Genomic DNA, 26,533 nt, shown 5'->3' on the forward strand with positions numbered 1-26,533 from the left:
ATGCCCCCAAGAACACAGAGATGGGCCTGACTCAGACCTTGCACCATTCTGGTACTCAGTACGTGGGTTTGTTGAATATCTAGTATGAGCAAATGGCTGAGCCGGACAGGAGTGGAAAGGCCAGTCCAGAGTGCAGGGGGACCCAATGCGGTAAGGGAAGACAGCAGAGGGGGTGTCAGGTTTAAGCTGAGATCTGAGGAAGGTGGAGATGGGGGGAGGGACCGGCAGGGACACCCTGAGACCCAGCTCTCAGTGCTGCCGGGCAAGAGCAGGGAGGCTGGTAGACCCTGGGATGGGGAGGGTCCAGGCCGGCCCACTGGGGCCACCGAGGGTCACTCGTAAGGCAGATTGGTCAGTGTACTGACCAGGAGGGAGGAACATTCTAGTAAGACCCACAGACCTGTGGTCTGTGGCTGAGTGTGTGACTGTCTTGTGGTATGTCTCACACACGTCTCCAACAGGACTGTGGTTTCAGGGTTTGAGGACCTTGGACAGCGCTTATGGCCAGAAAATGGGGTCGGGGCTTGGAGGTCAGGCCACAGCCTCTGAAGCAGTGGGGTGTCTGCTCTGAATCCTGGGCATGGTGGTCACTCAAAAGGGGCGCAGCTGGGGTTGGGGGGATGGCAAAAGCTGATGCTACTCTGGGGGGCCTGGGTGGGTCAAAGAGAGTGTCCTGGGGGTGGGGAGACACCAGTGTGAGCAGGAGGAGGACAGGCTGGGATCCCTGGGGCAGACCCATCCTGTGGGGGGGGGAGGGGGTCTGAGCAGAGACAGCTGGGATTGGGGGCCACCTGGAAGGATGGGGCCAGCTTGGGGCTCCCAGGGACAGAAGGGCTGCCCAGCCTCTGCTGGGAGGGGCTTGGTGCTGGAGGCCGGTGTTGACGTTGCTTTCCCGGCTGAGGCTCGTCTGTCTGTTCTTCCAGAGAGTACTGGAAGCCTACTTTGTGCCTGGCAGTGCAAGGCCTGTGTGTGCAGAGCTGGATGAGTGGGAGCCCCTGCTCTCCCAGGGCTCAGTCCCAGGCTCAGTCCCCAGAGCTTGAGAACGTGCTGTCACAGCCCCCAGGGCAGGGAGGTACACAGGCCCTGGACCCAGAACCCCTCGCACACTGGGCTCAAGGTGCGTGGAGGTTGAAGCTATGTCCTGCGTCCTGGTGGGGAGCAGCGGGCGAGGCGTCCTTCTGCCTCCCCCCAAGTGGGCACACCAGGCACGGCCCTGCTGTGAGGCTGTGAGAGCCTGTGGATTGTCACCCTGGCCGCAGGTGTTTGCCCTGAGGTAAGACCTGTGCCGAAGCCAGAGGCCAGGGCTGGGGCCCTCAGGGCTCAGCCTACTCCTGGGGAATGAGGGTCCCCCCGGGAGCACAGCAGCCCAGCCCCAGCCCCTGGTGCCCCAGGCAGCAGCTTCTGCAGGCTTCTCCGGCACACGCACTGGCACCTCTGTAGGTGGAGTCACCATTTGCAGAAGAAAATAAAACAGCTGACTGATATTTGGTGAACGATGTGGGGGCACTTTGTGTGGCCGGACGATGTCCTCGGGGGCCACAAGCCCCACCGCTGTTCCCGTTTTCCTGCCTGTAAGATGTAAACGCTTAGACCAGCACTGAGCACGTAGTGGTGAAAGTTAGACATGATCTTTATTAACAGTGCTTTTCACTGCTGGGAATAGCCTAATTTGTTTACTTGTTGGTTAAACAAAATCTACAGGAAGAGAGTTTGTGTCCGTCGTGCGCCCAATGGCTAAGAAAGAATCGGCCATGTAGTAGACATTCAATAGATACAGTTGATGAAAGGATGAATTGAGTAATGAAAGACATTACAGATTTCGGGCGTGAAGGGGTGAGGAGGTCAACAAATGTTCTCCCCAGAATGCGACTATACACCTGGGAAAACTGTCAGAAACAACCGTTTTAGTGCTCAAGGCACACAACAAACTGAAAAGAGTTCATTCATCAAGAATTCTGAGTTTCAGGACAAAACCCAAAATTACTTGGCATGAAAGCCCCAGGAAAATCTCAACTGGTGTGGGAAACAATAAACAGGCCTGGGAGGCCCAGATGCTGGATGATCGGACTCAGGCTCGAAAGCACCTGTTACCAGCAACTGGGAGCATTCATACCGTGTGCTGCGGACCCAGCATCCGTCCGTGACGACAGCTCGGAAACGAGGATCAGAAAGGTTTTCAATCTAATACAGAGCACTGGCGAAGAACTCGTGCCAAGCACGTTCAGCATTGCACACGTTGGAGAAGGTCTGCACCCCCCGTCCAGGACTGGGATGAGGCAAGGACGTCCACTCTCGCTACAACTCCTCCACACCTCCTGGGAGTCTTGGCCGGTACGCTAGGCAAGGAAAAGAAACACAAAGGGTATGGGTTGAGACTGAGAAATACAACTATCCCTGCTCACCGACAACATGATGCTCTGTGGTCACGGAAAGTACACCAAGCGGATAGAGCAAATGTGACCGGCACGAGGCGGGGTCAGCCATATTGTGACACGCTGGCAATTTACAACTGGAAGCAGACATTTTTTTATTTTTATTTTTTTAAAGTTTATTGGGGCGCCTGGGTGGCTCAGTCGGTTAAGCGTCCGACTTCAGCCCAGGTCACGATCTCGCGGTCCGTGAGTTCGAGCCCCGCGTCGGGCTCTGCGCTGATGGCTCAGAGCCTGGAGCCTGTTTCCGATTCTGTCTCCCTCTCTCTCTGCCCCTCCCCCGTTCATGCTGTCTCTCTGTCTCAAAAATAAATAAAAACATTAAAAAAAAATTAAAGTTTATTAACCCATTTTGAGAGAGAGAGAGAGAGAGAGAGCGTGTGTGTGTGAGTGGCGGAGGGGCAGAGAGAGGGAGAGAGAATCCCAAGCAGGCTCCACGCTCTCAGGGCAGAGCCTGATGCGGGGCTCAATCCCATGACCCTAGGATCATGACCTGGGCCAAAATCAGGAGCCTGACACTCAAACGACTGAGCCATCCAGGCGCCCCTAAAACATACCATTTTTAATAGTTACCCTCTGTCCGTGAAGCACTTAAGTATAAACCTAGCAAGACGTGTGTGCCCAAAGTGAAATGCCAAAGGAAGATGTCAAGCCAGACCTAAGTAAACGGAGACTCAACACAGCGAAGACCAGCTTCCTCCGAACTGATACACAGACCTAGGGCCATGCAAGTGAAAACAGACAAGCAGGTCCTAGAGTTGGTGTGAAAAGACAAATAAGCTACACTAACCGCAACATGTTTGAAGCCTAAGAACAAGGAAAGATCGCGGTACCCAGATCCTTTCATGGAGGGTAAGTTCTAAGTTCCCAGAACACGGACGTCACCATTTTAGAGCGCGCATTTTCGCACGTTCGCAATGTTGTGCAGCCATCACCTCTGTCTAGTTCCAAAGCATTTTCATCTCCCCAAAAGGAAACCTTGTGCCCAGCAAGCAGTCCCTCCCCCAGCCCCGGGAACCACCAATCTGTGTCTGTCTCCGTGGAATCGGTGTCTGGCTTCTTTCCCTCAGCCTAGTGCTGTCCAGGTTCATCCACACTGCAGCACGGATCAGTACTTTCTTCTTCTCAAAACAACGTCTATTGTGGTAAAATACGCGTAACAACATTTACCACCTCAGCCATTTTCAGTGTGCGGTTCAGTGGCGTTAAATGTGCTCCCGATGTTGTGCGGCCTCAGAGCCACCTGCATCCGCGGCGGATTCATCCGCTGAAGCTGCGACTCTGTCCCCACTGACCCCCGTCCCGTGTCCTGTCTCCCGGCGGCCACCTCTCGGCCCTTTGTCCCTGGGACTTTGGTGTCAGCATCTCCTGTCTGGCTGTGACGGGGGCTCCCTCCCGTCTTTATTTCCTCTGGTTTAACTTGTTCTCCTCCTCCTAGTTCCCTAAGTCTGAACGTTACATTGTCGACACGAGACCTTTCTTGTGTTTTCACATGTGTTTATCGCCATAAACGTCCTCCTTCCGGTATTTTAGCCGAGTCTCTTATGTTCTGATACCTTATGTTTTCCTTTTCTCTCCTCTCCGAGTATCTTCGGAGTTTCCTAGTGGTTTCTTCTTCCAGAGTGTGTTGTTTAGTTTCTACAAACCTGTAGATTTTCTACTTCATCCTATTGTGGTTCAAGGAGATATTTTGTGGATCTATCTTTTAAAATGCAGCAAGATGCAGCCTGGGGCCTGTCGTCAGCTCTCTGCTGGAGACCGCCCCGTGTCCTGCTGATGCGTGCTCTGTGTGTGTGTCTTAGACCTGCTTGGTTCATCATGTTAAGTCCTGTTTCCTTACCTTCCATCTGATTGTTTGGTTGTTATGGACAGTGGGGTACCGATGTCTCCAACAATTGTTGTAGGAATGCCTGTTTCTCCCTTCAGTTATGTCAGTTTGGGTTCATGTATTTTGATGATCTGTTATATAGGTTCACAGTGCCTAATAATGTTCAGTATCTTTTCGTGTGCCCATCGACCATCTGCAGATCTCCTTTGGATAAATGTATATTCATACACTTGCCCATTTTTTAAAAGTTTATTTATTTATTTTTGAGAGAGAGGGAGAGAGAGAGAGACAGGATGTGAGCAGGAGAGGGGCAGAGAGAGAGGGAGACATGGAATCCGAAGCAGGCTCCAGGCTCTGACCTGTCAGCACAGAGCCCGACGCGGGGCTCGAACTCAACAACCATGAGATCGTGACCTGAGCTGAAGAGGGACACTTGACTGACTGAGCCACCCAGGTGCCCCTCCCCCTGCCACCCATTTTTAAATTGAGTTGTAAGAGTTCCTTATATATTCCGCACACTGGACCCTTATCCAACATGATCTGTAAATATTTTCTCCCATTCTGTAGGTTGCATTTTCACCGTCTTAATAGTGTCCTTTTTTTGCACAGAAGCTAAACATTTTCAAGTCCGGTTTACTTATTGTTTCTTTTGTTGCCCATGTATTTGGTGCCACATCTTAGAAACCACTGCCAAATCCAAGGTCATGAAGATTTACACCTGTGTTTTCTTCTAACAGTTGTATAGTTTTTTCGGGCTTTTGATCCATTTTGAATTAATTTTTGTATATGGCACGAGGTAGGGGTCCAAATTCATTCTTTCGTGTGTATTTATCCAGTTATCACAGTGCTACTTGTTGAAGAGACCATGCTTTCCACATGCTGCTTGAGTCTGGCAGTTGCTATAAGACTATAGTAATCAGGTCAGCATGGCCTTGGCAAAGACACGGACATAAATCACTGTGACAGAAGAGCGTCCGGAAACAGCCCTCCCACACACATGCCCAACGGTGTTTTGAGAAGATGTGAAAGCAATTCGACAGAGAAAGTATAATTTTTTCAATAGGCGGTACTGGGAGAACTGTACATCCTTATGCAAGAAAAGTAACACTTGACCTAAATCCCACACCTTCTATGAAAATTAACTCAAAAACAGGTAATGTCTCCAGGTGGGACACATAGAACTTCACGGCTTTGGAGGAAAGTATGGGAGAAAATCTTTGTGATCTGGGGTTAGCCTATGTCAAAAGCATGAAAAGCATGATCTGTGTAAGAAAAACATTGACGAACTGGACTTTATCAAAATGGAAAATTTTGTGCTGTGGATACAAGTACAAAAAGAGAAGCCACCGGTGGGGAGGAAATATTTGCAAATCAAATATCTAACAAAGATTTAAAAAAATTCTTTTAACATTTATTTATTGCTGAGCGACAGAGCATGAGCTCTGGGGAGGGGCAGAGAGAGGGAGACACTGAATCTGAAGCAGGCTCCGGGCTCTGGGCTGACAGCTCAGATCCTGTAACGGGGCTCGAACCCACACACCATGAGATCACGACCTGAGCCGAAGTTGGACACTTAACCGACTGAGCCCCCCAGGCGCCCCTAGTTTGGCAGTTTCTTAACAGGTTAAACAGACACCTGTCACACGACCCAGCAGCCCCTACTCCTGGCATTTGCCCGAGAGGAACCCAGATGTGTTCACACAAAAACTTGCGTGCAAATGTCGACGGCAGCTTTATTCATGACTGCCCCAACTGGAGACAACTCAAATGTGATTCAGGGGAGAAGCGGGTAGATAACTTGTGTTTTCGCTGTATATGGAATATTATCCATCGATAAAAAGGAACAAAAGGTTGCGACACAGCGGCCTGGATGAATCTCCAAGGTGTTATGCTAAGGGAAAGAAACCCGCCCCAAAAGGGACATGGTGTAAGCTTCCGTTCACATGACGCTCCCAAGACGACGCCACAGTAATGGAGAACAGCTCAGCGGCCGCCGGGGCAAGAGGACCATCTAAGCATAAAGCGAGAGCGTGGAGGAGAGTTTTGGGGATGGGACAGTCTGTGTCCTGATCAACGTGGCTACAGTCATCTGTGCGTGTGCTAACATTCATCCAACTGTGTATTCCCCAGAGAGTCCCTTTTCTGTGTGACAACTTAAAAGATAAAAACAAAAAATAATTCAAAAAGCACAGCCACCATAGTAAAAATGGATTCAGGTAAGAATCATCAATGAGTGTTGGGTTGAAAGAGGATATCGATGAGGAACAGGATATCTACAGAATCCAAGGTGCATCCTCATTAATTAGCTCATACTTACGAGGGGAAAATAAAACTTTGCTACAGGCAAAGCTAGTGGCCACCACCGTCACTGGGTCGTCGGGGGTGACGTCCCCGTCAGGGAACTAACTGATGTGAGGCACCTCCCCTTCGGATGCGTTGGGGGAATACGTGTTGCTCGGCGGGGATTCCCACCAGAAAAATAAAACTTGAACTCATTTGTGCAGAAACATCAGAAGCTCCAGAAGACGGAACTCTTCAAAGCAACTGGCCTCAACTCTTAAAAAATGTCAGTGTCATAAAAGACACAAATGACAGAGGAACTATTTCCAATTAGAGGAGATCGGGACATGTGACTTGGGAAACCAGCATTTGGTCCCAGACTGGGAAAAGCTGCCGGGGTGGCTGGCGCCATCGGAACAGGGCTTGAAGACTGAAGTGTTGTGCCAATTGGAAGGACGCAGTCGAGTGCTGAGGGCAATGATTTACACAGCCCCTTCGCAAGTGGCTTGAAAAAAAGAATATGCATAGACACACACACGGAGAATTGCATAGACGCACACAGAGAGGATTGCATGGACACACACACAGAATTGCATGGACACACACAGAGAATGAGAACGCAGATGGGCAGGCATTGACAATAGGGTGCCGGCGAAGGGCGCCCGACGCTGGGGGCACCTACTCTTGCAACATTTCTCTAAGTTTGCAATGATTTCAGAATAAAAAATGTACATGTGTGGAATCTACTGCTTCCGGCCACGGTGAAGTGGCAGGTGGCAGGCCAGCCCTGTGTCCATGAGGAAGCGTGGAGCTAGACCCAATTGCGGCAGCCGCCCCAGGCGGTGGGGGGCCCAGGGAGTAGGGCTGCGGGTGGAGGGAGGTGGGTTCAGCAGACCCACACTTGCAGGGTCATCCAAGTGGGCTCAGGCTGAGGCTGGGGCGCAGGCCGGCTGAAGCGCGGGGAGCAGCTCGGGTCTGTGCCTTCTGGCTGGGGGAGCGTGGGGGGCTCACGGAGAGCAGACACTACGGTCTGTGTCCTAGTGTACTAGTTATCTATTGCTGCATAACAAACGATCACAGGTTAGTGGCTTTACAAAACATGTGTTTATTGTGCACACCCAGCTCCCTGGGTCAGGAGTCCAGGCACGGCTTACTGGGTCCTCTGCTCAGGGCTTCAGAAGGGTGCCACCAAGCCATCAGTTTCCTTACGAAGCTCACGGTCCTCTTCTAAGGTCACATGGCTGCTTTCTTTGGCTGGACAGCTGGAGGCCACTCACAGCTCTTAGGGGTTCCTTGACCTGTGGCCCCTTACAGGCCTTCTCGCATCTTGGTAGTTCTCTTATTCAAGGCCAGGAGGAGAATCCCTCGTTCCGGTCTGTCTGCCGAGACAGGGTCTTAAATAACGTAGGCCAAGTAAGGGAGTTATAGCTCACCCCCTCTGTCATGTTCTGTTGGCTGGATGCAAGCCACAGGCTCTTTCTGCCCTCAAGGGGAAGAAGTTACTCCAGGGCATGAATCCTGGGGAGGGGGGGTGAGTTGAGATCAGAGCCAGAATATCAGCAGACATCCAATGCTGGGCACCACTGGTATCTGGACCTGGCTGGGGTGGAGAGACCTTCTGACTTATTTCTTTAAGAGATAAGACTACAGGGGCACCGGGCTGGCTCAGTCAGAGGAGCACACAACTCTTGATCTCATGGTCATGAGTTTGGGCCCTATGTTGGGGGTAGAGATTACTTAAATAAATAAAATTAAAAAAAAATAGAGAGATGGGGTGCCTGGGTGGCTCAGTCAACTTTGGCTCAGGTCATGATCTCACGGTTTGTGGGTTCAAGCCCCGTGTCAGGCTCTGTGCTGAGAGCTCAGAGCCCGGAGCCTGCTTTGGATTCCATGTCTCCCTCTCTCTCTGCCCCTCCCCCACTCACACTCTTTCTCTCTCCAAAATAAATAAACATTGAGAGAGAGAGAGAGAAGAGTACCCACCTACAGTAATGTCTACTCTAGGACCATCTAAGAAAAGTTAAAGCTGAGCCTCATGAAAGGCTGGGGGACCAAGACTGAAAGTTGAATCTTATCAATCTGAGGGAAGTTATGTTGGGTGTTCCACAAATCAACACCAAAAAGCATGAAAACAAGCCCATACAGGCCCAGCGATTGAATGGCCACTAAAATAAGAACCCACAGTCTCCAGAGGAAGATAACAGAATCCAGAGTCTTTACAGAACGTTCAGTATTCAACCAAAAATTACTAGATGTGCAAAGAAATAGGAGAATTTCCTCATACCAGCAAGGAAAAAAGCCAGCGAGCAATCAATTTTCTCTCAGCGGTGAATTTATCCTTCAGTGCCTGCCCTATGGAACGATCTGCTCACCGTAAAGCAGAAATGCTTCAAGTAATTCTGTCCGTCATCACAGAGCAGGTTTTGAAGCAGGAGTTTAGAGCCAAGAGGCGGTGAACAGATGACGGCGCACACCTGTGGCTCCGAACCCCATCCCCGCGGTGTCCTCGCACAAGTTCACACACAGCGGCACACGGCAACCTTATCGTAGAGCGACACTGAACGCGGAACCCCGTACGGCAGTGAGAAGAAACAACTACCGTGTAGACCGTGTATGTATGTGAAGTCTGAGAGTAGACAGCATGATGCACGGTCTAGGAAGTCAGGACAGTGGTCACCTCTGAGGGCACGAGGGAGTGTTCTGTTTCTTGATCTGGGTGGCCAGGTACATTTGTCATTTGTGCACTTTTCTCTAAGTATTTCCAAGGACAGTCCCCGCACCCACCCCCCAACCTTTTCTCTAACCAAAGACCAGCTTCCTCAGTCTTGCCAGTAGGGAGGAGGTCTCCCCTGGGGCAGGGGAGGCTCTGGACCTCCACCATTGATGGAGGCCGCCAACAGCCTCCTGCGCCAGTCACCCTAAGACACCCACGAGGCCTCCTGCTCTGGAGGCAGGTTATTCCCAATTGCCCTGCCGAGGGTTTGCTCTACCTACGAGGTGAAAACATGGGCCCAGAGTTGCTAAGGAGCCTCAGGATCCCCAGGGTTGTCTGCCTGGAGACACTCCTCCTTGAACTGAGCACTGTGGCCTCTCCCTGCAGCACCTGAGGAGTGGGCAGTGGGTCTGTAGACCCTCCCCAGGGGCTCCCTCCGTCTCTGGGCCCCACCATAGGGGAGGCCCCTTCTTGGCCAGAGAGGCTGACCCATCCCCTGGGCTCTCCAGTGGCCCCCCAGCCTGCCATGGACCACATGGGGGGGGCTGGGCCCCCCCCCCTCCTGGTGCTAAGCTGGAGCCCCGGACTCTGGGGGGCTCAGAGGGCAAAGCTCGCCAGACCCCTTCCCTGGTGGTGGCGCTGGGCTTGGGCAGGGCAGGGGTGGAGCTCTGGTGGCGGCAGGAAGCTGCCCTCCCAAGCACTGATGACACTAACCCAGGCTCTGGGTGGAGCGCTGCTCCTTCGCCATGGCAACAGCGCCCCGCTGTGTTGCTGGGGGACCAGCGGCCCCAAGTGCTGGTGGCTGGTGGCGGGTAGGGCAGTCCCCTGCCGCTGACCTTCCCTTCCCTGAGGGGCTGCGTCCCCCTCCTTGGGGCTTCCCACCCTCCAGGCACGCTGGGTTTCTTAAGGTGGACCGTTTGGGGGCCTAGATTGTCTAGTAAGTCACGCCCCGCACCCCGTTCCACTCGGCCCAGGGACCGATCACAGGGCTGGACGTTCGGTGGGGCCCCTGCCTAGCCTTGGGTCTAATTGGGGCGCAAGCGGCCGGCCCGCCACCCCCCCTCCAGCCCCGCCCCAGCCCTGCCACCAGGCGGCTGGGCCCCCAGGCCCCGCCCGCCGCCCCCTCTGGCCCCTACTTCTCTGATTTGGGGCCACGATCTCGCTTTTCCGTGGGGAGTTCAGCAGCCGACAGTTCCTCCTCCATGGACACCACCTAATGTGCGGACTCATGGGCAGCTCAGTTCCCTGGTTGTCCAGCCTGGGGAGCTGGGGGAGGGAGGACCTTGACCCCAAGGCCGTCCAGGGTCCTGCTGCCCAGGGAGGCTGGGAGATGAGATGTGACTGACCCCGCACGTGAGGGTGAACACCGGAAGTCCTGGGGACAGACAGGAGCCTGTGGCCCGAGGCCAGGAGTTGAGGTCATTCTGAGACACCCCAAGGCTGGAGGGTGTGCTCAGCCCTGACCCCCATCCTGCCCCCAAGTCACTGCCCGGGCAGCAGCTCCCAGGGTGACCACTGGCCTTGGCCCCGCAGGAAGGCACATGCCCAGCTGGTCAGTTATGCATTCGCAGGTTATTATTAACCCAGCAGTGACATCACCAGCAGCCAATAGGAGGAGGGTTTATTTCCAGGCTGACAGCTTGATAACGGTTAATTTTAGCTGGGTCTTCTTTCCACGGGCTCATGAAACCTCAGCCCGTCAAAGTGGGGGCTGTCTGTGTCTCCCCAAACAGCTTCCCGCTGGGGGTAGCTGGGGGCCACCGGAGGGGACAGAAGGTGTGCCGTGAGGCGGTGGCCCCTTCTTTGCTCCCCCTCCCCCGCCCTAACCACCCCCTTGGCTGCTCTGGGGGCCGTTGTGACTAGAGGCTCGGATTTGGGAGGGGGGGTTGGGGGGAGTTGGAGGGGGAGGCGTGGCAAGCCTGACCTGGGAGGAGGGGAGGAGCGCAAGCGGGAACCGGCTGGCCTCTGTCCAGGAGTGACACTGGCCGGACTCAGGCCTTCCAAGCTGCCGGCAGGTTCCGCTCTCCTTGCTGTGTGACCTTGGGTACTGTGGCTTGTCTGTCTGTGCCCAGCTGACTCTTGGTCAGTGGGTGCCCTGCCGCCTGGTAGGCCCACCCAGCACTTGATGAACTCACAAGGCCTGGAGATGGGTTATTTAGTATTTGGTGTTCGGTTCTGTTCAGTGACCTGTAGTTATTAAATGCTATGCGACGGCGAGGAGGTGTTAGTTAGTTTGGGGACTCTGCAGTCGTACGGGCTTGTTCAGCACTGTCGGTGTCTCATTATGCAGTCTCACCGTCCAAGAGAGCTTGAGTGTCGCCACCTCGCCCAGCCTCCCAGGGCCCTGCAGGCTGCCCCGCTGCAGGTGCACGGGGCGCATCCTGGGGACACAGAGGCACCTTGGAGAAACCACCTGAGACCCCTCGGGGTCAGCGTGTAGGGCCTTCAGGGAGGATGCTGCATCCCACCGGCAGCGGCTGCTCCCCTGAGCAGCACCTCCCGGCACCGGCCTGCCCCTGGCAGGGGTGTCCCAATGTGATTCCGTCCCCACCAGGCTGACGGCTGTGGGTAAGCCCAGAGTAGGTGCGCAGTCCAGACCTGTTGACGGGGAGCGGTCTGCAGGCAGCCCGGGGTCCTGGGCGCTGGTGGTCCCTCTGGGGGAATGGGGGTGGGCGTCTCCAGGGGCCTGGGCCTCCCTCAGCCTTGGTTTGGCCCATCCCAGCTTCAGCCAATCCCGATGTCTCCCAGACCCCTGCTAACCTTCAGGCGGGAGGGACGCATTAAATATAGAGGGCAGCTGGGGGGGTGGGGTGGGGTGGGTCTCCGTTTCTTGCCAGGAGTTTATTTTTAATTCCTGGCTCCTGCGTGATAGTATCAGCAGCACTTGGAGGTGCCCAGAGTCATCTGTGAGCCCCTCCCTGCCTGAAAGGGCCAGGAGTCCGTCTGTCTGTGGGTGCAGACCTCGGTCCTGTGGGGCAGGGCCCCCCGTCCTCACAGCCCAATGGGACAGCCTGTCCCTCTCTCAGAGACCTCTCCCTGAGCAGGGGAGACCTGCTTGCCCCCCCCCCCCCCCCTGTGCCGCCCCCCCCCCCCCCCCCCCCCCGACCTCTGAGGGTCCCATCTCTGAGGGCTCTCTCAGCCACTGCCCCCGTGCAAGGAGCTGGGCACCAAGCCTCTGCTCTCACCCACTCAACACACATTTCTAAAGACCCTGCAGTCACTAAGAAGAATAAGACAGGAGCGGTGGCCGGACGATGGCAGACGAGGCCACGGGGAGAGGTGCCAACGGCGGAGAGGCCTGTACGCTTGGTTTTCACACAACACATCGCTTCCCCGTCCCTCCCCTGAAAACCCATTTTGGCCATCGCCCTGGTCTGCCCAGGACCCTCAGAGGTCCCCCATCTGTGGCCTGGGACTCTGCTTCCCTGGGGGCTCCTGCCCGTCGTGCACACCAGGGCAGCCCAGGAGGCACCGGTGGGCTCTGGGAACAGACCTGGAGTGCTCCCTGCGTGGAGAGAGGCCCAGGGTGTTAAACAGTCCTTTCCAGAAGCCTCGCAGGGACGGTGGTGGAGGTGGATCGCCTCGGGCCTCAGGTCACTCTGCCGAACTGAGGCGACCCTGGACACAGTATTTTCAGTCTGTCCCATGGGGCCGGACTGGGGGCACGCCAGGGTGAGGCCACGTGGCAGACACCCGGGCACAGGGGCCTGGAAGCAAGCAGACTCCAGGGTCTCGGGGGAAGGACCCATTCCGCAGAGGCCACACTGAGGAGGCAGAACGGAGGCTTGTTAGTTCCGCGGGCACCAACCACGTGGAGGGCCAGGCCAGGCCTCAGTCCCTGACCTCAGTCCCCTGACCTCAGTCCCTGCCCCCTCCTGGCAGAGGCCTTACCTGCTGCTACCCTGGCCCCACCTGTGTTTTCCGGTACCTGGGGCTGACCCCTGGCCGGAGACCTCCCTCGGCATCTGCAGTGCCGTCTCGCTCTCTCCAGGAGCGCCAGAGCCTGGCCACTCGGGCTCTGCTTCATCTGCCCTCCATCTCTGGCTGTTTCTCTCCCGTCGCCTCCCTCCTCTCCGTCTCCCTCCCCCTGCCCCCCTCTCTTCTCTCCGCGCCTCCCTGCCTGCACTCCCTCCGGGTGCGTCCGCGCCTTTGTCGCTCGCTCCCTCGCCGCATCTTTCTGTCGCGTCCCTGCCGCGCCCGCGCGCGTCCGCCGTCCCCGCATCCCCGCATCCCTCGCGTCCCCGCCCCGGCCCCGCCCGCCCCCCTCCCCCGCCGGTACCGCATTGCCGTACTGCAGGGGCGCGGTGCATTGCGCCCGCTCCGTCAATAGGTGGACCCCCTCCCGGAGAGATAAAACCGCCGCGCCGGCGCTGCTAGTCCCTCTGGCTGAGATCTCGGCTCTGGGTAAGGACGCTCGGCCTCCGGGTCTCCGGCTCCATCCCCAGCTTTCCGCAGAGGGCCCTCTCTCGGGGGACCGGACCTGGAGGCAGAGAGGGGCCAGGGAGGCGCCTGGCCAGGCTGCGCGGCTCGCCCCGGGCTTCGGCCAGCCATCCCACGCGCCCGGACCGGCACCAGGGTTCGGTCCCCTCGGGCGACAGGGGCTGGGGTGGGGGCACCGCGGTGGCGCTTGTTTATCCGGTGGTGGCGGTGGCGGCGGGGGAGCGGAGCGGTCTTCTGGGCGGTGGCGATCGCCCTGCTGCCGTGACCTTGGAACCGGCTGGGGCCCTGCGGGGTTGGGGCAGGGTCGTCCTTGCTGGGGGCTGCTGGAGACGCCCGCGGAGGGGGAGGCAGTGAGAGCCCGGAGGCACTCACCACCCTGCCCCCACCGGGTGGGCCTAGGGGTGTCCGCTTGGTGTCTGCACCCTAGGGTGCACTGTTTCCCTCCCCCAGGCACCTGTCCCCTCCCGGGCTGCCCAGATTTCTTCACTGACCTCCAGGATGGGGCAGGGGCTGTGACCTGGGTTCTGACCAGAGGGAGAGGGGGAGGGGGTGCCCCCCTGCCCCCACCAGGCTGCAGGCATCTCTGTCTGGCTCTTGCTGAGCTTGGCTGCGGGGCCAGATTCTTCTCTCCTCTTTCAGAGCCGGCACCCCACTCCCTTGCCCTACTGTCTGCCCCCTGCCCGGGTCCGGGGAGGGCCCAAGCTATTCTAGGCCCCCTGTCTGGGCACCACCGCCTTGTCGGAGCTCTGGCCCAGCCTGTCTCCCCTGGTGCCAGCCTGCCTGGCAGGGATGAGGGGAAGATGGCTCCCTCTCTGCTGGAGGAGAGGAGTGGGGAGCACTGACCCTCTCTCCACCAGGCGACAGCTACGCTGGTGGGGGTGGGGCACAGCAGTGGGCCCGGGACTCCTGGTAGGGGAGAAGCATCAGGGACAGAGCCCCGGAGAGCCGGGGCAGGGTGACTCATCACCGGGCTCCTGGCTGGTCATGGGGCTCGCCCAGCTTGGCGCTCCTCCCCCCCCCTTCGGGGGGGTTAGCCTCCTTCATGGGGGTGCCCTGTGGGCACAGCACCCCGATATTTACTGCAGATTGGACTGCTGGGGCTTGCCACTTGACCCGAAAGGGCCAGGCCCAGGCTGGGGGGTGGTCTTCCCTCCCTACTAAATGTGGGAATGCGGCCCCTGCCTCGGGGCCAGGTGCGTGGGCAGGGGTGGGGGTGTGCTGGCAACCTGGGCAGGGCAGTGTCTCTGCTGGCCTCCGTCTGAGGCTCTCCGTGGCCTGTCCCCCACCCCACCCCACCCCACAGAATCACTGCCCGACAGCCCCCTCATCCTGAGCCACAGCGCTCCAGCTCGGTCCGGCCCCTCCCCCCACCCCGGGCAGAATGGGCAAGGAGAAGACCCACATCAACATCGTGGTCATAGGCCACGTGGACTCTGGCAAGTCCACCACGACGGGCCACCTCATCTACAAGTGCGGAGGCATCGACAAGAGGACCATCGAGAAGTTTGAGAAGGAGGCAGCGGAGGTGAGCCTGGGGGCCCCTGTCTTTTTCGCCACACTGAGGGGACAGCTTCCCGCCTTGGAGGCCGGGCTGGCGCGTCCCTGACTCCAGGCACAGCTGATCTCCTCCAGGGCACGAGGGCGTGAGCCCTAAAGGAAGCCGCGTGGGGGACAAATATCTGAGAGAGTCCAGGTGGAGTGGCACGGGGGGGGGGGGGGGGGGGGGGGTTGCCTCCTTCTGAGGATGTGCTTGGTGTTGGCGGGGGAGGGGTGGCCCGCTGGCTCTGCCCCTGGGGCAGGGGAGGTGGCCTGGACGCAGCATTTCTGCTGCCCCCCCTGCCACAGCAGGCTCCGGAACTCTCTGCCACACTGGACTTGAGAACCTGGAACGGGTGGGGTTCCCGTGTCCCCAGGGCCGAGTGCTGGGGCTGCAGGCACTGCTGCCCTCACTTGTCCCGGGGCTGGGCCACGACTCAGGGTGGCTATTAATAGCTCACTGATGGGCACCGGCCCCAGCCTGTCAGCTCCACTTTCTCATGCTGGGCTGGGGAGGGCTGCTTGTCCAGGGCGGCACTCTTTGGGGGGGGGGGGTCCTGGTTGCCTGGTGAGGATGAGAGGGGCCCCGGTGACTGAGCTTTCTCTCAAGTGGCAGAGACCCCCGAGTGGGAAGTGGTCACGGAGTGGGGGTCCGCTCTTTGCGATCCCTGCCCCCACCCCTGGGCTCTGGGAGAAGCCCCCGTGTGGGGGGCTGTAAGGGTCCTCTCCTGGATGACAGAGGGGTGGGGGCCAGGGCCCAGGAGGAGTCAGTTGCTGGCCTGGGCTGACCTCGCTCGGAGTGTGTGTGTGTGTGTGGGGGTGCGGGCCGCCTCCCTCCGCGCCTGGGCCCAAACGCTGCGTCACTCCCTCCTTCCCTGCGGGTTTGGCGCTGGGGGGAGGCCGTGGGTGTTCGCAGGATGTCTGATTCAGGTCTAGCTGGGTCCCATCTGGGTCCTGGCAGGGCGGCCCTCCTGGCCGGGCAGCCTCACATCAGCCCAGCTGGGCGGCAGTAACCACAGCTCTGGGCCCGGCACGGGGGCCTCGCTGGGCTGGGCACAGGTGTTTGCAGGTGGGGCGAGGAAGGGGAGGAGGGGCCTCAGAGCTACTAGGAAGCCTTGGCTGTCTGTAGAAAGAGCTGGAAAGCCCGGCCCTGCCATGCAACCTCATCCGATTTCCTTTTTATTTTTTGTCTTAAAAAAAATCACAGAGGGATTTTGGGCTTGACACCTCGACAGTGGTGTTGCAGGCCTGTGGCTGACGCCGCGATCTGCGCCTGCGGGTGCGGCTGTGGGTGCGGGGGTCGCCAGCTTCAGATAAAGGGGAGCCCCCAGCCAGGGGAGGGGTTTAAATCGCCTGGGGGCTTCTCCGCAGGCCTGACTCCCAGGCCCTTGCGCCACCTACTGGTGGACATTCAGATGGCAAGCATCGAGGTGGCAAAGGCCAGACCTGGGGACACAGGATGGCAGGGCTGAGGTCGAGGTGTCCCTCAGAGGTCCTTGCATCTGACTCCCTCACTCCGGAGATGGGATCGGGGTCCTGGGGTTCCAGTGGGGAGCGAGGGAGGCTGTCACCCAGGTCTCTCCGCTGTGACATGCTGCCGTGGTCCAGGGGCTGAGTCCCAAGCCCCTCCCTGAACCATCCCCCCCCGCTCCCCCCAGATGGGGAAGGGCTCCTTCAAGTACGCCTGGGTGCTGGACAAACTGAAGGCGGAGCGGGAGCGCGGCATCACCATCGACATCTCCCTCTGGAAGTTCGAGACCACCAAGTACTACATCACCATCATCGATGCCCCCGGCCACCGCGACTTCATCAAGAACATGATCACTGGCACGTCCCAGGTGGGCAGGGCTGCAGGGGGCCGAGGGGGCACCCGTACAGTACACACCTGGGGGCCCGGGAGCCTTGAGGGGTAGCTGGGTTTCCTCTGCTCCCTTGCCAGGGCACAAGGAGAGAGAGGGAGAGGAGAGGGAGAGAGAGATAACCTCATCACACCTGGACAGAGTCCCCCACAGAGCTGACTAAGGGCCCCATCATCTCAGCTAGGCAGAGGTGCCCACAAGGACCGCTGGCCACTGTCAGGGCCGCCTTTGCAGACAGACAGACCCAGACACTGTCAGGCCATTCACACGGACGGACGAGCCCCTGCTGCTGCCCCTAAGGCCCAGACCCCGAGGGCCCGTCCCGGGGCACCTGTCTGGCGGGGCCCGGTGCGAGGCGGGGCCCGGGGCTCACTGCACCTGACCTGCCCGGCAGGCGGACTGCGCGGTGCTCATAGTGGCTGCAGGAGTGGGCGAGTTCGAGGCGGGCATCTCCAAGAATGGGCAGACCCGTGAGCACGCGCTGCTGGCCTACACGCTGGGCGTGAAGCAGCTCATCGTGGGGGTCAACAAGATGGACTCCACGGAGCCCGCCTACAGCGAGAAGCGCTACGACGAGATTGTCAAGGAGGTCAGCGCCTACATCAAGAAGATCGGCTACAACCCCGCCACTGTGCCCTTCGTGCCCATCTCCGGCTGGCACGGCGACAACATGCTGGAGCCCTCCCCCAACGTGAGTTGCCCGGGGCTGGGCTGGGGGGGACGGGGCCGCTCGGAACCCTGCCCGGGAGCCCAGGGCACTGGGTCAGAAGGCCTGTCCGTAGGCTCCCCTCAGCCCCGCTGTGTTCCCTTAACCTGCATGACCCTGGGCACCTGGCCCCGTGGGTGTCTGCCTGGCGGGCCGCCGCCTCCTCGGGGCCTAGGCGCTGTGCCCATGAGGCCAGCAGAGGCCCCTTCTCTGGCCAGGGGTACCGGCTCTGGGCAGGCAGTGTGGGAGCAGCGGCCGCCACGGCCTAGGCCCAAGCGCTCTGTCGCAGGAGGCTCTGCCCTTATGGGGTTGGTTGTCGTCTCCCCGGGGTGTGGAGCGGGCTGGGCTCTGGGAAGGGCCGAGGCCCTGCTCTCCCCTGGCCAGCTGGGAAGTTTCTGGCTCCCGCAGCCGGCATCTCAGGGACTCTGACTCAGCGGGAGGTGACGAGGTGGGGCCCGAAGTGGTTTTCAGAACGTGAGAACAAGGGCCTGGACGCGGTGAAGGCAGAGGACGGCGCTGGCCTAGAAGGGTGGCCATTTGGTCCAGCCAGTGCTGCAGCCACCCACACTGAGCTGGGCGGGCGTGGAGGGGGCCCTGGGCCGAAGCCGGGGACCCTGCCCCCGACCCGCTAGGCTGCATGCTCGCATGTGGTGGGTCCCGCCCAGGATGTCACCGAGCAACCAGTGAGCCGCCACTCCCCACCCTCCTGGCAGGGCCGACAGAACACCCTAGCCCTGAACTTCCCGCTCCTGACCTGCTGCTCAGGGAGCCGTCTGTTGATCTGTGGTGCCGGGAGGACACAGCCCCTGGGAGTGGACTGGGCAGCACTTCCGGCCCCCTCCCCTTCTCCCTGCCTGTGGCCAGTGGGTCGGGGGGCTCCAGGCAGGAGAAGCCCTGGGCCATGCCGGGTCAGCCGTGCCTGGAGACAGGTGGCATAGCAGTTGGGGGCCGAGGCTGGACCCTCTGCCTCTAGCCTGGCCGCTGGCCGGACTCTGGCCGCTCCCGCTCCGGTGCCGGCCCTGCCCAGGGATCTGAGGGCTGCCAGAAAGAGGGGCTGAGCTGGGCTGGGCTCCATGTTGGATGCTTATTCAGGGGTGCCAGAACCCGCCTCCGTCTGAGTGCGGTGTGAGCAGTCTGGGCTGGGGAAGGGGCCCCGCTCTTTTTTCGCCAGACCTGCTTTCCCAAGGCTTCTGTGATGTTGGGAGTGTGGCCCGGGGCTGGGGATGGTGCAAGGCTGCGCAGCGTCTCGATGGCATGAACAGGCTTAGGGTGAACCGTTGGCCATTAGGTAGCGGTGAGTCCCGTGCTCCCCTGCTCCCCAGGCCCTCTCAGGTCACATGCCTCCACCGGGATTTCTGGAAAGTCCTGGGGAGGCCCTGGGGCTGTGGGGCAGGGCGGGGCAGGTGGAGGCGGTCTCTGCCTCCAACGACACCTTCTTCCTGTCCAGATGCCGTGGTTCAAGGGCTGGAAAGTGGAGCGTAAGGAGGGGAACGCCAGCGGCGTGTCCCTGCTGGAGGCCCTGGACACCATCCTGCCCCCTACACGCCCCACAGATAAGCCCCTGCGCCTGCCACTGCAGGACGTGTACAAGATCGGCGGTGAGTGATGGTTCAGTGCTTGACACACGCCGCTCCACCTCAGGCAGCTGGCCCAGCCCACCCTGGCCGGGTCTACCCCTCACACCCAGCTCCTGAGACCAGGGCCCCTGACAAGGAGGGTTGGAGGCCAAGTTATCTGCCTGTCCCTCAGTGCTGCACACTTTCTGGGGGCCGTCCATCCACCTGTCCATCTCCCATCCATGCTCCATCCATCCATCCATCCATCCATCCACCATCCATCCATCCAACCCATCCATCCACGCCATCTATCCATCCATCTGTCCATCCACACGTCCATCCATATGTCCATCCACCACCCATCAATCCACACATCCATCCATCCATCCATCCATCCATCCATCCATCCATCCACCTGTCCATCCACCATCCATCCATCATTCATTCATCCATCCGTCCATTCATCTCTATCCAGACGACTGTTTACCCCACACATTCATCTGTCCATCCATCCATCTACCCAACCATCTGCCTATCTGTCCATCCAGACATCCACCCACCCCTCCCATCCATCTATCCATTTATCTGCCCATCCATCCATCCATCCACACACCTACCCACCCTTACCCGTTCATCCATCTGTCCAGGGTCTTTCTCTCTTCAAGTAAGCACTGAGCCCTGTGCCAGGAGTTGGTGGCATAAGGGTAACTCACATGTCCCCTTCCCCCATGACCGTCCCAGTCCTGTGGGAGACATGACCTACCCCAGGCATGAGAAATGCTATTCGTGAGATGACAGAGAAACCACAAGCAAACATGAGGCCCACAAGGAGCACCGTGGAGACCCCCAGCCAGAGGGCTCGTGCAGAATGGGGGTGTCACACTCACTTCGCACAGAAAACAGCCACCAGCCTCAATGTCTGTCATACCACAGCCAGGGATATGGGAGTAGCGTCTCCCTGCACGCACGCTGGGGGACCCCACATAGCCACTGAGCAGGCACACAGGCGTCAGCGGATCCATGAGAAGCGCTGGTGCCACAGTGTCCCTCTGGGGGTGGCTCCCCGAGACAGGCAGGCAGTCCTGGGTGGATGACCTTGACCCGTGCTGCTGCTGCTGCCTCGCCAGGAGGGGCCTCAGAGAAGGGAGGGGTCCCCACAGTACCGCCCCCGGTCGAGATGGGCCTCCCTCTGCCCATGCTCCCCCCCCCAACTTTGCTCCTGCCCAGCACGACTAGGGGTTCTTTCTTGTTCAGTCCTCTCTGTTCCCGACAGAACAGGCCAGGGGAGCCTCCACTTCCGTCTGAACCTCAGTGTCTGCCTTGTCTGGGGTCTCCCCAGTCTCTGCACTCTGCTCATGTGGCCACACCTCTCCCCCACCCCTCACAGCCCTCTTTCCCTCCACCCAGGCATTGGCACCGTGCCCGTGGGCCGAGTGGAGACAGGCATCCTTCGGCCGGGCATGGTGGTGACCTTTGCACCCGTCAACATCACCACGGAGGTGAAGTCAGTGGAAATGCACCATGAGGCCCTGAGCGAGGCCCTGCCTGGCGACAACGTTGGCTTCAACGTGAAGAACGTGTCGGTCAAGGACATCCGCCGAGGCAACGTGTGTGGGGACAGCAAGTCCGACCCACCCCAGGAGGCTGCCCAGTTCACTTCCCAGGTGCGTGGCTGCAGAGGCCGGTGTGGCCCGTTCCCTCAAGGGTGGTGGGGCTGTCATCGCACGGTGCTGGGCGCCCCTTAGCCTGGCGCCTGGGAAAACGTAGACCCCCGCTTTACAAACGAGGCCACCCAGGCCTGGAGAGGCTGGATCAGGGCTGAGGACACTCACGGGAAGAGCGGACACCGGAGGGGCCCGGCCTCTGAACCTCACTGAGGTCCCGCTTGAGTCCTCAACATGTTTTTAGTAGTTTATTGCCGGAGACATCTCTACATTTTTCTTTTCTTCTCTTCTCGACATTTTCACGGCACCCTCTTGATCACCTCTTCGTGTGACAACAGGTGTAAAAATTGGCTTCCTTGACATATAACCGAAGTGTAATAACTGAGGTCCGCTTTTCTCATCCCCCTGCCTCAGCTCTGGCCGGTGCAGACAGTATGAGTCCTGCCCAGTGGCCCTTCATGCAGTGCACTTGCTGGCTGTTTCTCTCCCGTGGTTTGCCAAATGCTTGATGAGGACCCTGGGGTCCATGTCAGGGGTGTGGGTCCCTGACCTTTCCCCACGGCCAGCACCTGGGCCCCTGGGCCTAAAGCTTCGCTCCGATGCCGTCTCACCCCCTCTGGGCACGCCTGACGGCCTTGTGCCCTTGTGCACCTCTTCCTCCAGGTTATCATCCTGAACCACCCAGGGCAGATCAGTGCCGGCTACTCACCGGTCATCGACTGCCACACGGCACACATCGCCTGCAAGTTTGCCGAGCTGAAGGAGAAGATTGACCGGCGCTCGGGCAAGAAGCTGGAGGACAACCCCAAAGCCCTGAAGTCCGGTGACGCAGCCATCGTGGAGATGGTCCCTGGGAAGCCCATGTGTGTGGAGAGCTTCTCACAGTACCCACCTCTCGGTGAGCTGGGCAGGTGGTGGAGGGAGGTGCGGCCTGGGTGGGGCTGGTCCGGGCTGCCAGAGGACCACTTCCGGGTGGGGGGTTTGGCAGGGGGGGGGGGGTCCTTCAGTTTGCCCCGCTTAGAGTTTAGCAGGAGACCTGCGGCCTCCATCCCATGCATGAAGCAGCCCTGCCGGCCAGCAATGGGATGGTGTCCTCTGTAGATGAAGGCCCCGGGCCCCATAGCCAGTCTAGTGGCAGCATTAGGGCTGACTGCCGGAGCTGGACAGCAGCTGGCTGGCCGCACACACGTCCCTGGGATAACCCACCGGCCTCTATGCGAGAGCTGCCTTGTGCAGGCTGCCGGCCAGCTTCGTCGTAGCTGTGCCTCGCCAGGCGCGCTCCAAGAGCGTCCGCGCGTCCTGGGACCCCCACACGCCCGGGGCGGGTCCTGCAGTCGTTCCTGCCACCCGAGAACCTGATAGCGCTAGCGTCCCACACTCCTCGGGCCGTGGCCGCACCGCGCCACCTGCAGCCCCGCTGGGCAGGTAGCAGCGGGCGCGAGTGCGCCTGCGCCCGGCGTGTCCCGGCCGGGGCGGGGCCAGGCCGGCCCTCGCCCACCCCTCACGCCCTCTCCCCGCAGGCCGCTTCGCCGTGCGCGACATGCGGCAGACGGTGGCCGTGGGCGTCATCAAGAACGTGGAAAAGAAGAGCGGCGGCGCCGGCAAGGTCACCAAGTCCGCGCAGAAGGCTCAGAAGGCGGGCAAGTGAAGCACGGGCGCCCGCGGCGCGACCCTCCCCGGCGGCGCCGCGTACCGGCCCCGCCCTCGGCCCCGCCCCCGGCCCCGCCCCCGGCCCGGCGCCCCGCCCCCACGCCAGGCGCATGTCTGCACCTCCGCTTGTAAGAGGCTCTCGGTCAGCGACTGGATGCTCGCCATCAAGGTCCAGTGGAAGTTCTTTAAGAGGAAAAGCGCCCCCGCCGCCCCCGCTTCCGCGCCCAGACTTCGCCGCGCTCAGTGCCCGTTTTACCAATAAACTGAGCGACCCCAGAGCCGTGTGCGCCTGCTTCTGGGTGGGGTGGGGTGGGCGGGGGCCGCCCTGCGCTCTCTCCTAGCCCCTTCCTTCCGGCCCAGATGGCCTCCCGCGTTTACCCAGGGTGGGTGGTGGGGCGGGGGTCCCCACACACGCTGTGGCCCAGTACTGGAGGCCCGATCCGCAGTGCAGCTGGTCTGGCTGGCTACGGAGGGGGGCGAGTTTTGGAATGCCCTCCTGGGGGCATCCAGCACAATCAGTCACTTCGGATCCACAGAAGGGGGCTGACTGTTTTGAGGGTCTCTGAGAGCTGAGGGCTCCTCCCCCACCAGTGATTGTCAGGCACACTGGCCCCCGCGTCTCACTCCCCTCCCCAGCCAGTCACCTGTGGCTGGAGGGGCACCACCACCTACATCCCGCTCCCGGCTCCTCAGCTGAGCCCTCCCCTCGCCCAGGAGCTGAGCCCTCCCCTCGCCCAGGAGCTCTAGCCGCGCAAAACCCTAGAGAAAGCCCTGACTTTGGTCATCAAGGTTGGGGGTGGCGGGGGGGGGGGGGGGGGATGGCAGGCCCACCCCTGCTCCCCCATCCCTGCTCCAGGAAAGCAGTCCCAGCCTGTGCCCGGTGTTGGTGTTGCAGAAGGAGCTCGGGGTGGGGGTGGGGATGGGCAGCTGGGTCACCCAGGCTCACAGTGCAGACTCCGTTGCTGGGGGCTTCCCCTCCAGGGTGGGCAGCAGGTCAACCACGTGAGTCTCCTAGGGTCACTGCAACAAATCACCTCAAACTGGTGGCTTAAAATGACAGAGGTGTCCTCTCTTACCGGCCAAAGTCACCACCAGTGGGACAAAATTCAGGCCTTGGCAGGGCTGTGTTTGCCCCAGAGGCTCTAAGGGAGGGTCTGTTCCTCACCTCTCGCAGCTTCTGGTGGCTCCAAAAGTGGCTTGGCTTGTGGCTGCATCCCTCCAATGTCTGCCCCATGGTCACGTGGCATCCCTTCTGTATGTCAGATCTCTCTCCGTCTCCTCTTATAAGGATGCATGTAGTTGGCTTACATGATAATCCGGGCTAGTCTCCTCATCTTGAGATCCAGGATTTAGTCACTTCCGCAGGACCCTTTCTGGCCTCACAGGCCCCATCAAGGTTCCAGGGATTGGGAAACCTGCGGGGGCACAGGCAGGCCACCACACTGGATGAGGCTGCCAGCCAGGAGAGATGGGCCGCGGAGGGGCCGCTGTGTGTCCCCACCTGTCCCAAAGTGAGCATGGGTCTCAGGCAGGCGCATGAACAGCGTGTGATGAGAAGGAAGGGCCGAGTAGCCAGGCAGAGTGCGGTTCCCAGTCTGTGTCCCGGGCAGTGGCACTGGTGGGGCAAAACCACATGGGAAGGGTCTGGGTTGATCTGTGGAGGCCGCCAAGGGAGATGGCCTGAGCAGGAAAACACAGACACAGGAAACCCAGTCAAATTTGGATTTCAGATAAACGGTGGATAATTCTTTAATATGTCGTATGCAGTATTCACACCAGAAAAGTCCTTGTTCTTTATCTGAGATTCAAACTGGACTGTCTGTTTTGTCTGCGACCTTGGGAGACCAGGTGCCTCCTGATGCAGGCTACCGCCACCGGTGGGGGACCCGCTGACCCTGCAATCTGTCTGCTCCAGGAGGCTGTCAAGTCGAAGAAAGCTGTGAGCCGGGGACAGGGTACGAGTGAAAGAAAGCCCCACTGGGGTGAAAGCACTTCATGGTCTGTAGTGGTCCCTGACCTCCTGTCCCAAGCTGTCGCCACCTGGCTCCCTCTGGGAGTCCTGGTCACCTAGACACTTCAGGTGGGACGAGGTCAGGTCCTGCCCACCAGAGGTCTGTGCTCACAGCCCCTCTGCTGGCCCCGGGTGAGGTGATGGAGGCAGGCCCAGGAAGGTCCAAGCGCCCGGATCTGGAGCCTGGCAGGGCTCCGGGCCTTGAAGCACCCCTGCCTGGTACCAGGCTCAGCGTATGGCCCACGGGACGGGCAGGGGATCGCGGCTGGAGGAGGCAGAAACCCGGGGCCTCAGCCCGGCGGGGTGCGGTGGCTCTGGGCCTCCACAGGGGCAGCACGCCTCCCCGGGATTTTCCCCAGGGTCCAGCAAGGGGGCTCCCCTGCCTCCAGCACTCTGCCAGCAGGACGGCGGGAAGTGCCCAGGCTGTTCCTGGAGCCGCCCACACTCGGAAGGTGGGTTTCTGGGGTCCGGTGGGCACTGGCCACACCTCGGGCTTGAGACACTGCAGGGAGATGAGCCCCTGTCACAGGGGAGGGCTGGGGTGGGGGGACTCGCACAGCCTCTCGTGTGACACTCTGGCCCTCGGTTCTCACCCCGTCACACAGTGACAAACGTGTGGCGTCATCACACGTCACGGCCTCCGGAAAACTCCACATATAAGAGAGAACAGTAGTGACAGAGACAAGGTCTTGGTAGGACTACGGAAGCAGTTTCGACCTCTAGGGCCTTCTAGAAGGTTCTTGGGACCTGAGGGGCCCGGACCAAACTTTGACAGCCCCTGGTCTCAGTAGCATTGCAGGTGGCAAGGTGCCAGGGACAGAGGTGTTTGAATGAGCGGCACTAAGTGCGTGCTCGCAGGTGCGGCCGGCGGTCTCCCCTCCTGTCTCTGCTGCTGTCCAGCTCCGGAGTGGCCGCTGGGGCCGTGGCGGTGGCCTGCAGGAGTCAGGTGGGGGTGCAGGCTTGGGGTGTGGAGGGAGCTGGGGGGCCCTCCTTTGCCCCAGTGGCGGGGGGGCCCTTTCCTACCGCAAGCAGGGGCTGCCGAGCAGGGCAAGGGGCAGGGTCCACCGGGCTTGGGGGGTAGGGTGTCAGCTTGAGGAGCCCCCTGGGCAGCTGGGCGGGGTTGTGGGTGGGGGAGGGTGGGCACCACAGCCCTACGGTGCCGCCCGGGGTGGGGGAGCCACAACCTCAGGCCTGGGGGACCAAGCCGGGGACACGGAGTGGCACTCACAAAGGGCTCGTGTGCCTGGGCTGCCGAGGAAGATGTGGAGGCCCAGGGAGGTGCCCTGCCTGCCGGCCACAGGGCTGGCTCCGGCCTGGGCTCAGGGAGGCTACACCTGAAGTCGGGGCCTTGGGGCCAGATGCTACCACCCTTGCTCGGCTGTGAATAATTTAAAGCAGGACCCCCGGGACCCCACTGGCAGCTTCGCTCTTCACTTTGGGTGCCTCTGAAAAATTCATGAGTCTGTGGGGTCCTGCTGAGCTGGCCAGATCTGATCTGTCTCCTGCCCTTGTCTGCCCGGGGCTCCTGGCGCCCTCCCCTCAAAGCAGAAAGCGTGTTCTCACCGTCCCCCGGGGTCCAGGGTAGCCCTGGCAGTGACAGTTTTGGGTCCGAGCAGCAGTTTCAGACCCAACAATGGGATTTTGGGGTTCCTCACAAGAGAGCCACCGTCTTGTGGGTGGCCGTGGGTGAGTCCCCTCCTGGGTGCCCTGGTGTGGCTCAGACTGGGACCACGGGAGTGCCCCTGGCGCGTTCCCAGTGTGGGCTCTGCGTTCCTGTGCGTGACCCGGATGTGGAACTCTGCGCATCCGTGTGTGGCTCCGTGGGGTGTGGGGAGAACTCGGTGGGCGTCGCGGAGCCCTC

The 26,533-nt window shown here is 60.0% G+C and overlaps 1 protein-coding gene and 1 long non-coding RNA gene across 2 annotated transcripts; one reads left to right on the forward strand and one right to left on the reverse strand.

Annotated features, from left to right (window-relative positions):
• Window positions 1-1,606: 1,606 nt before the first annotated feature.
• LOC125936410 (uncharacterized) lies at window positions 1,607-10,776 on the reverse strand. The gene is made up of 2 exons (XR_007462011.1): window positions 10,387-10,776; window positions 1,607-2,336 (listed from the first exon to the last, which is right to left on the reverse strand). It is a non-coding gene; the product is annotated as an uncharacterized LOC125936410 (long non-coding RNA).
• A 2,775-nt stretch (window positions 10,777-13,551) lies between these two features.
• Window positions 13,552-22,940, forward strand: EEF1A2 (eukaryotic translation elongation factor 1 alpha 2). Its single transcript, XM_049650465.1, has 8 exons — window positions 13,552-13,654; window positions 14,994-15,215; window positions 16,885-17,064; window positions 17,480-17,776; window positions 19,239-19,389; window positions 20,755-21,011; window positions 21,675-21,909; window positions 22,532-22,940. The coding sequence occupies exons 2-8, from the start codon at window positions 15,072-15,074 to the stop codon at window positions 22,657-22,659; spliced, it is 1,392 nt and encodes a 463-aa protein (XP_049506422.1). The 5' UTR covers window positions 13,552-13,654; window positions 14,994-15,071; the 3' UTR covers window positions 22,660-22,940.
• The last annotated feature ends 3,593 nt before the right edge of the window (window positions 22,941-26,533 follow it).

The sequence above is a fragment of the Panthera uncia genome (genome assembly GCF_023721935.1).
Source record: "Panthera uncia isolate 11264 chromosome A3 unlocalized genomic scaffold, Puncia_PCG_1.0 HiC_scaffold_11, whole genome shotgun sequence".
Classification (NCBI taxonomy): domain Eukaryota; kingdom Metazoa; phylum Chordata; class Mammalia; order Carnivora; family Felidae; genus Panthera; species Panthera uncia.

Bases quoted from the DNA above. Each gene is read 5' to 3' on its own strand.
- EEF1A2 (XM_049650465.1), top strand. From the start codon at position 15,072: ATGGGCAAGGAGAAGACCCACATCAACATCGTGGTCATAGGCCACGTG. The intron at 15,216-16,884 runs GTGAGCCTGGGG...CGCTCCCCCCAG, and splicing joins TTGAGAAGGAGGCAGCGGAG to ATGGGGAAGGGCTCCTTCAA. The intron at 21,910-22,531 runs GTGAGCTGGGCA...CTCTCCCCGCAG, and splicing joins CTCACAGTACCCACCTCTCG to GCCGCTTCGCCGTGCGCGAC.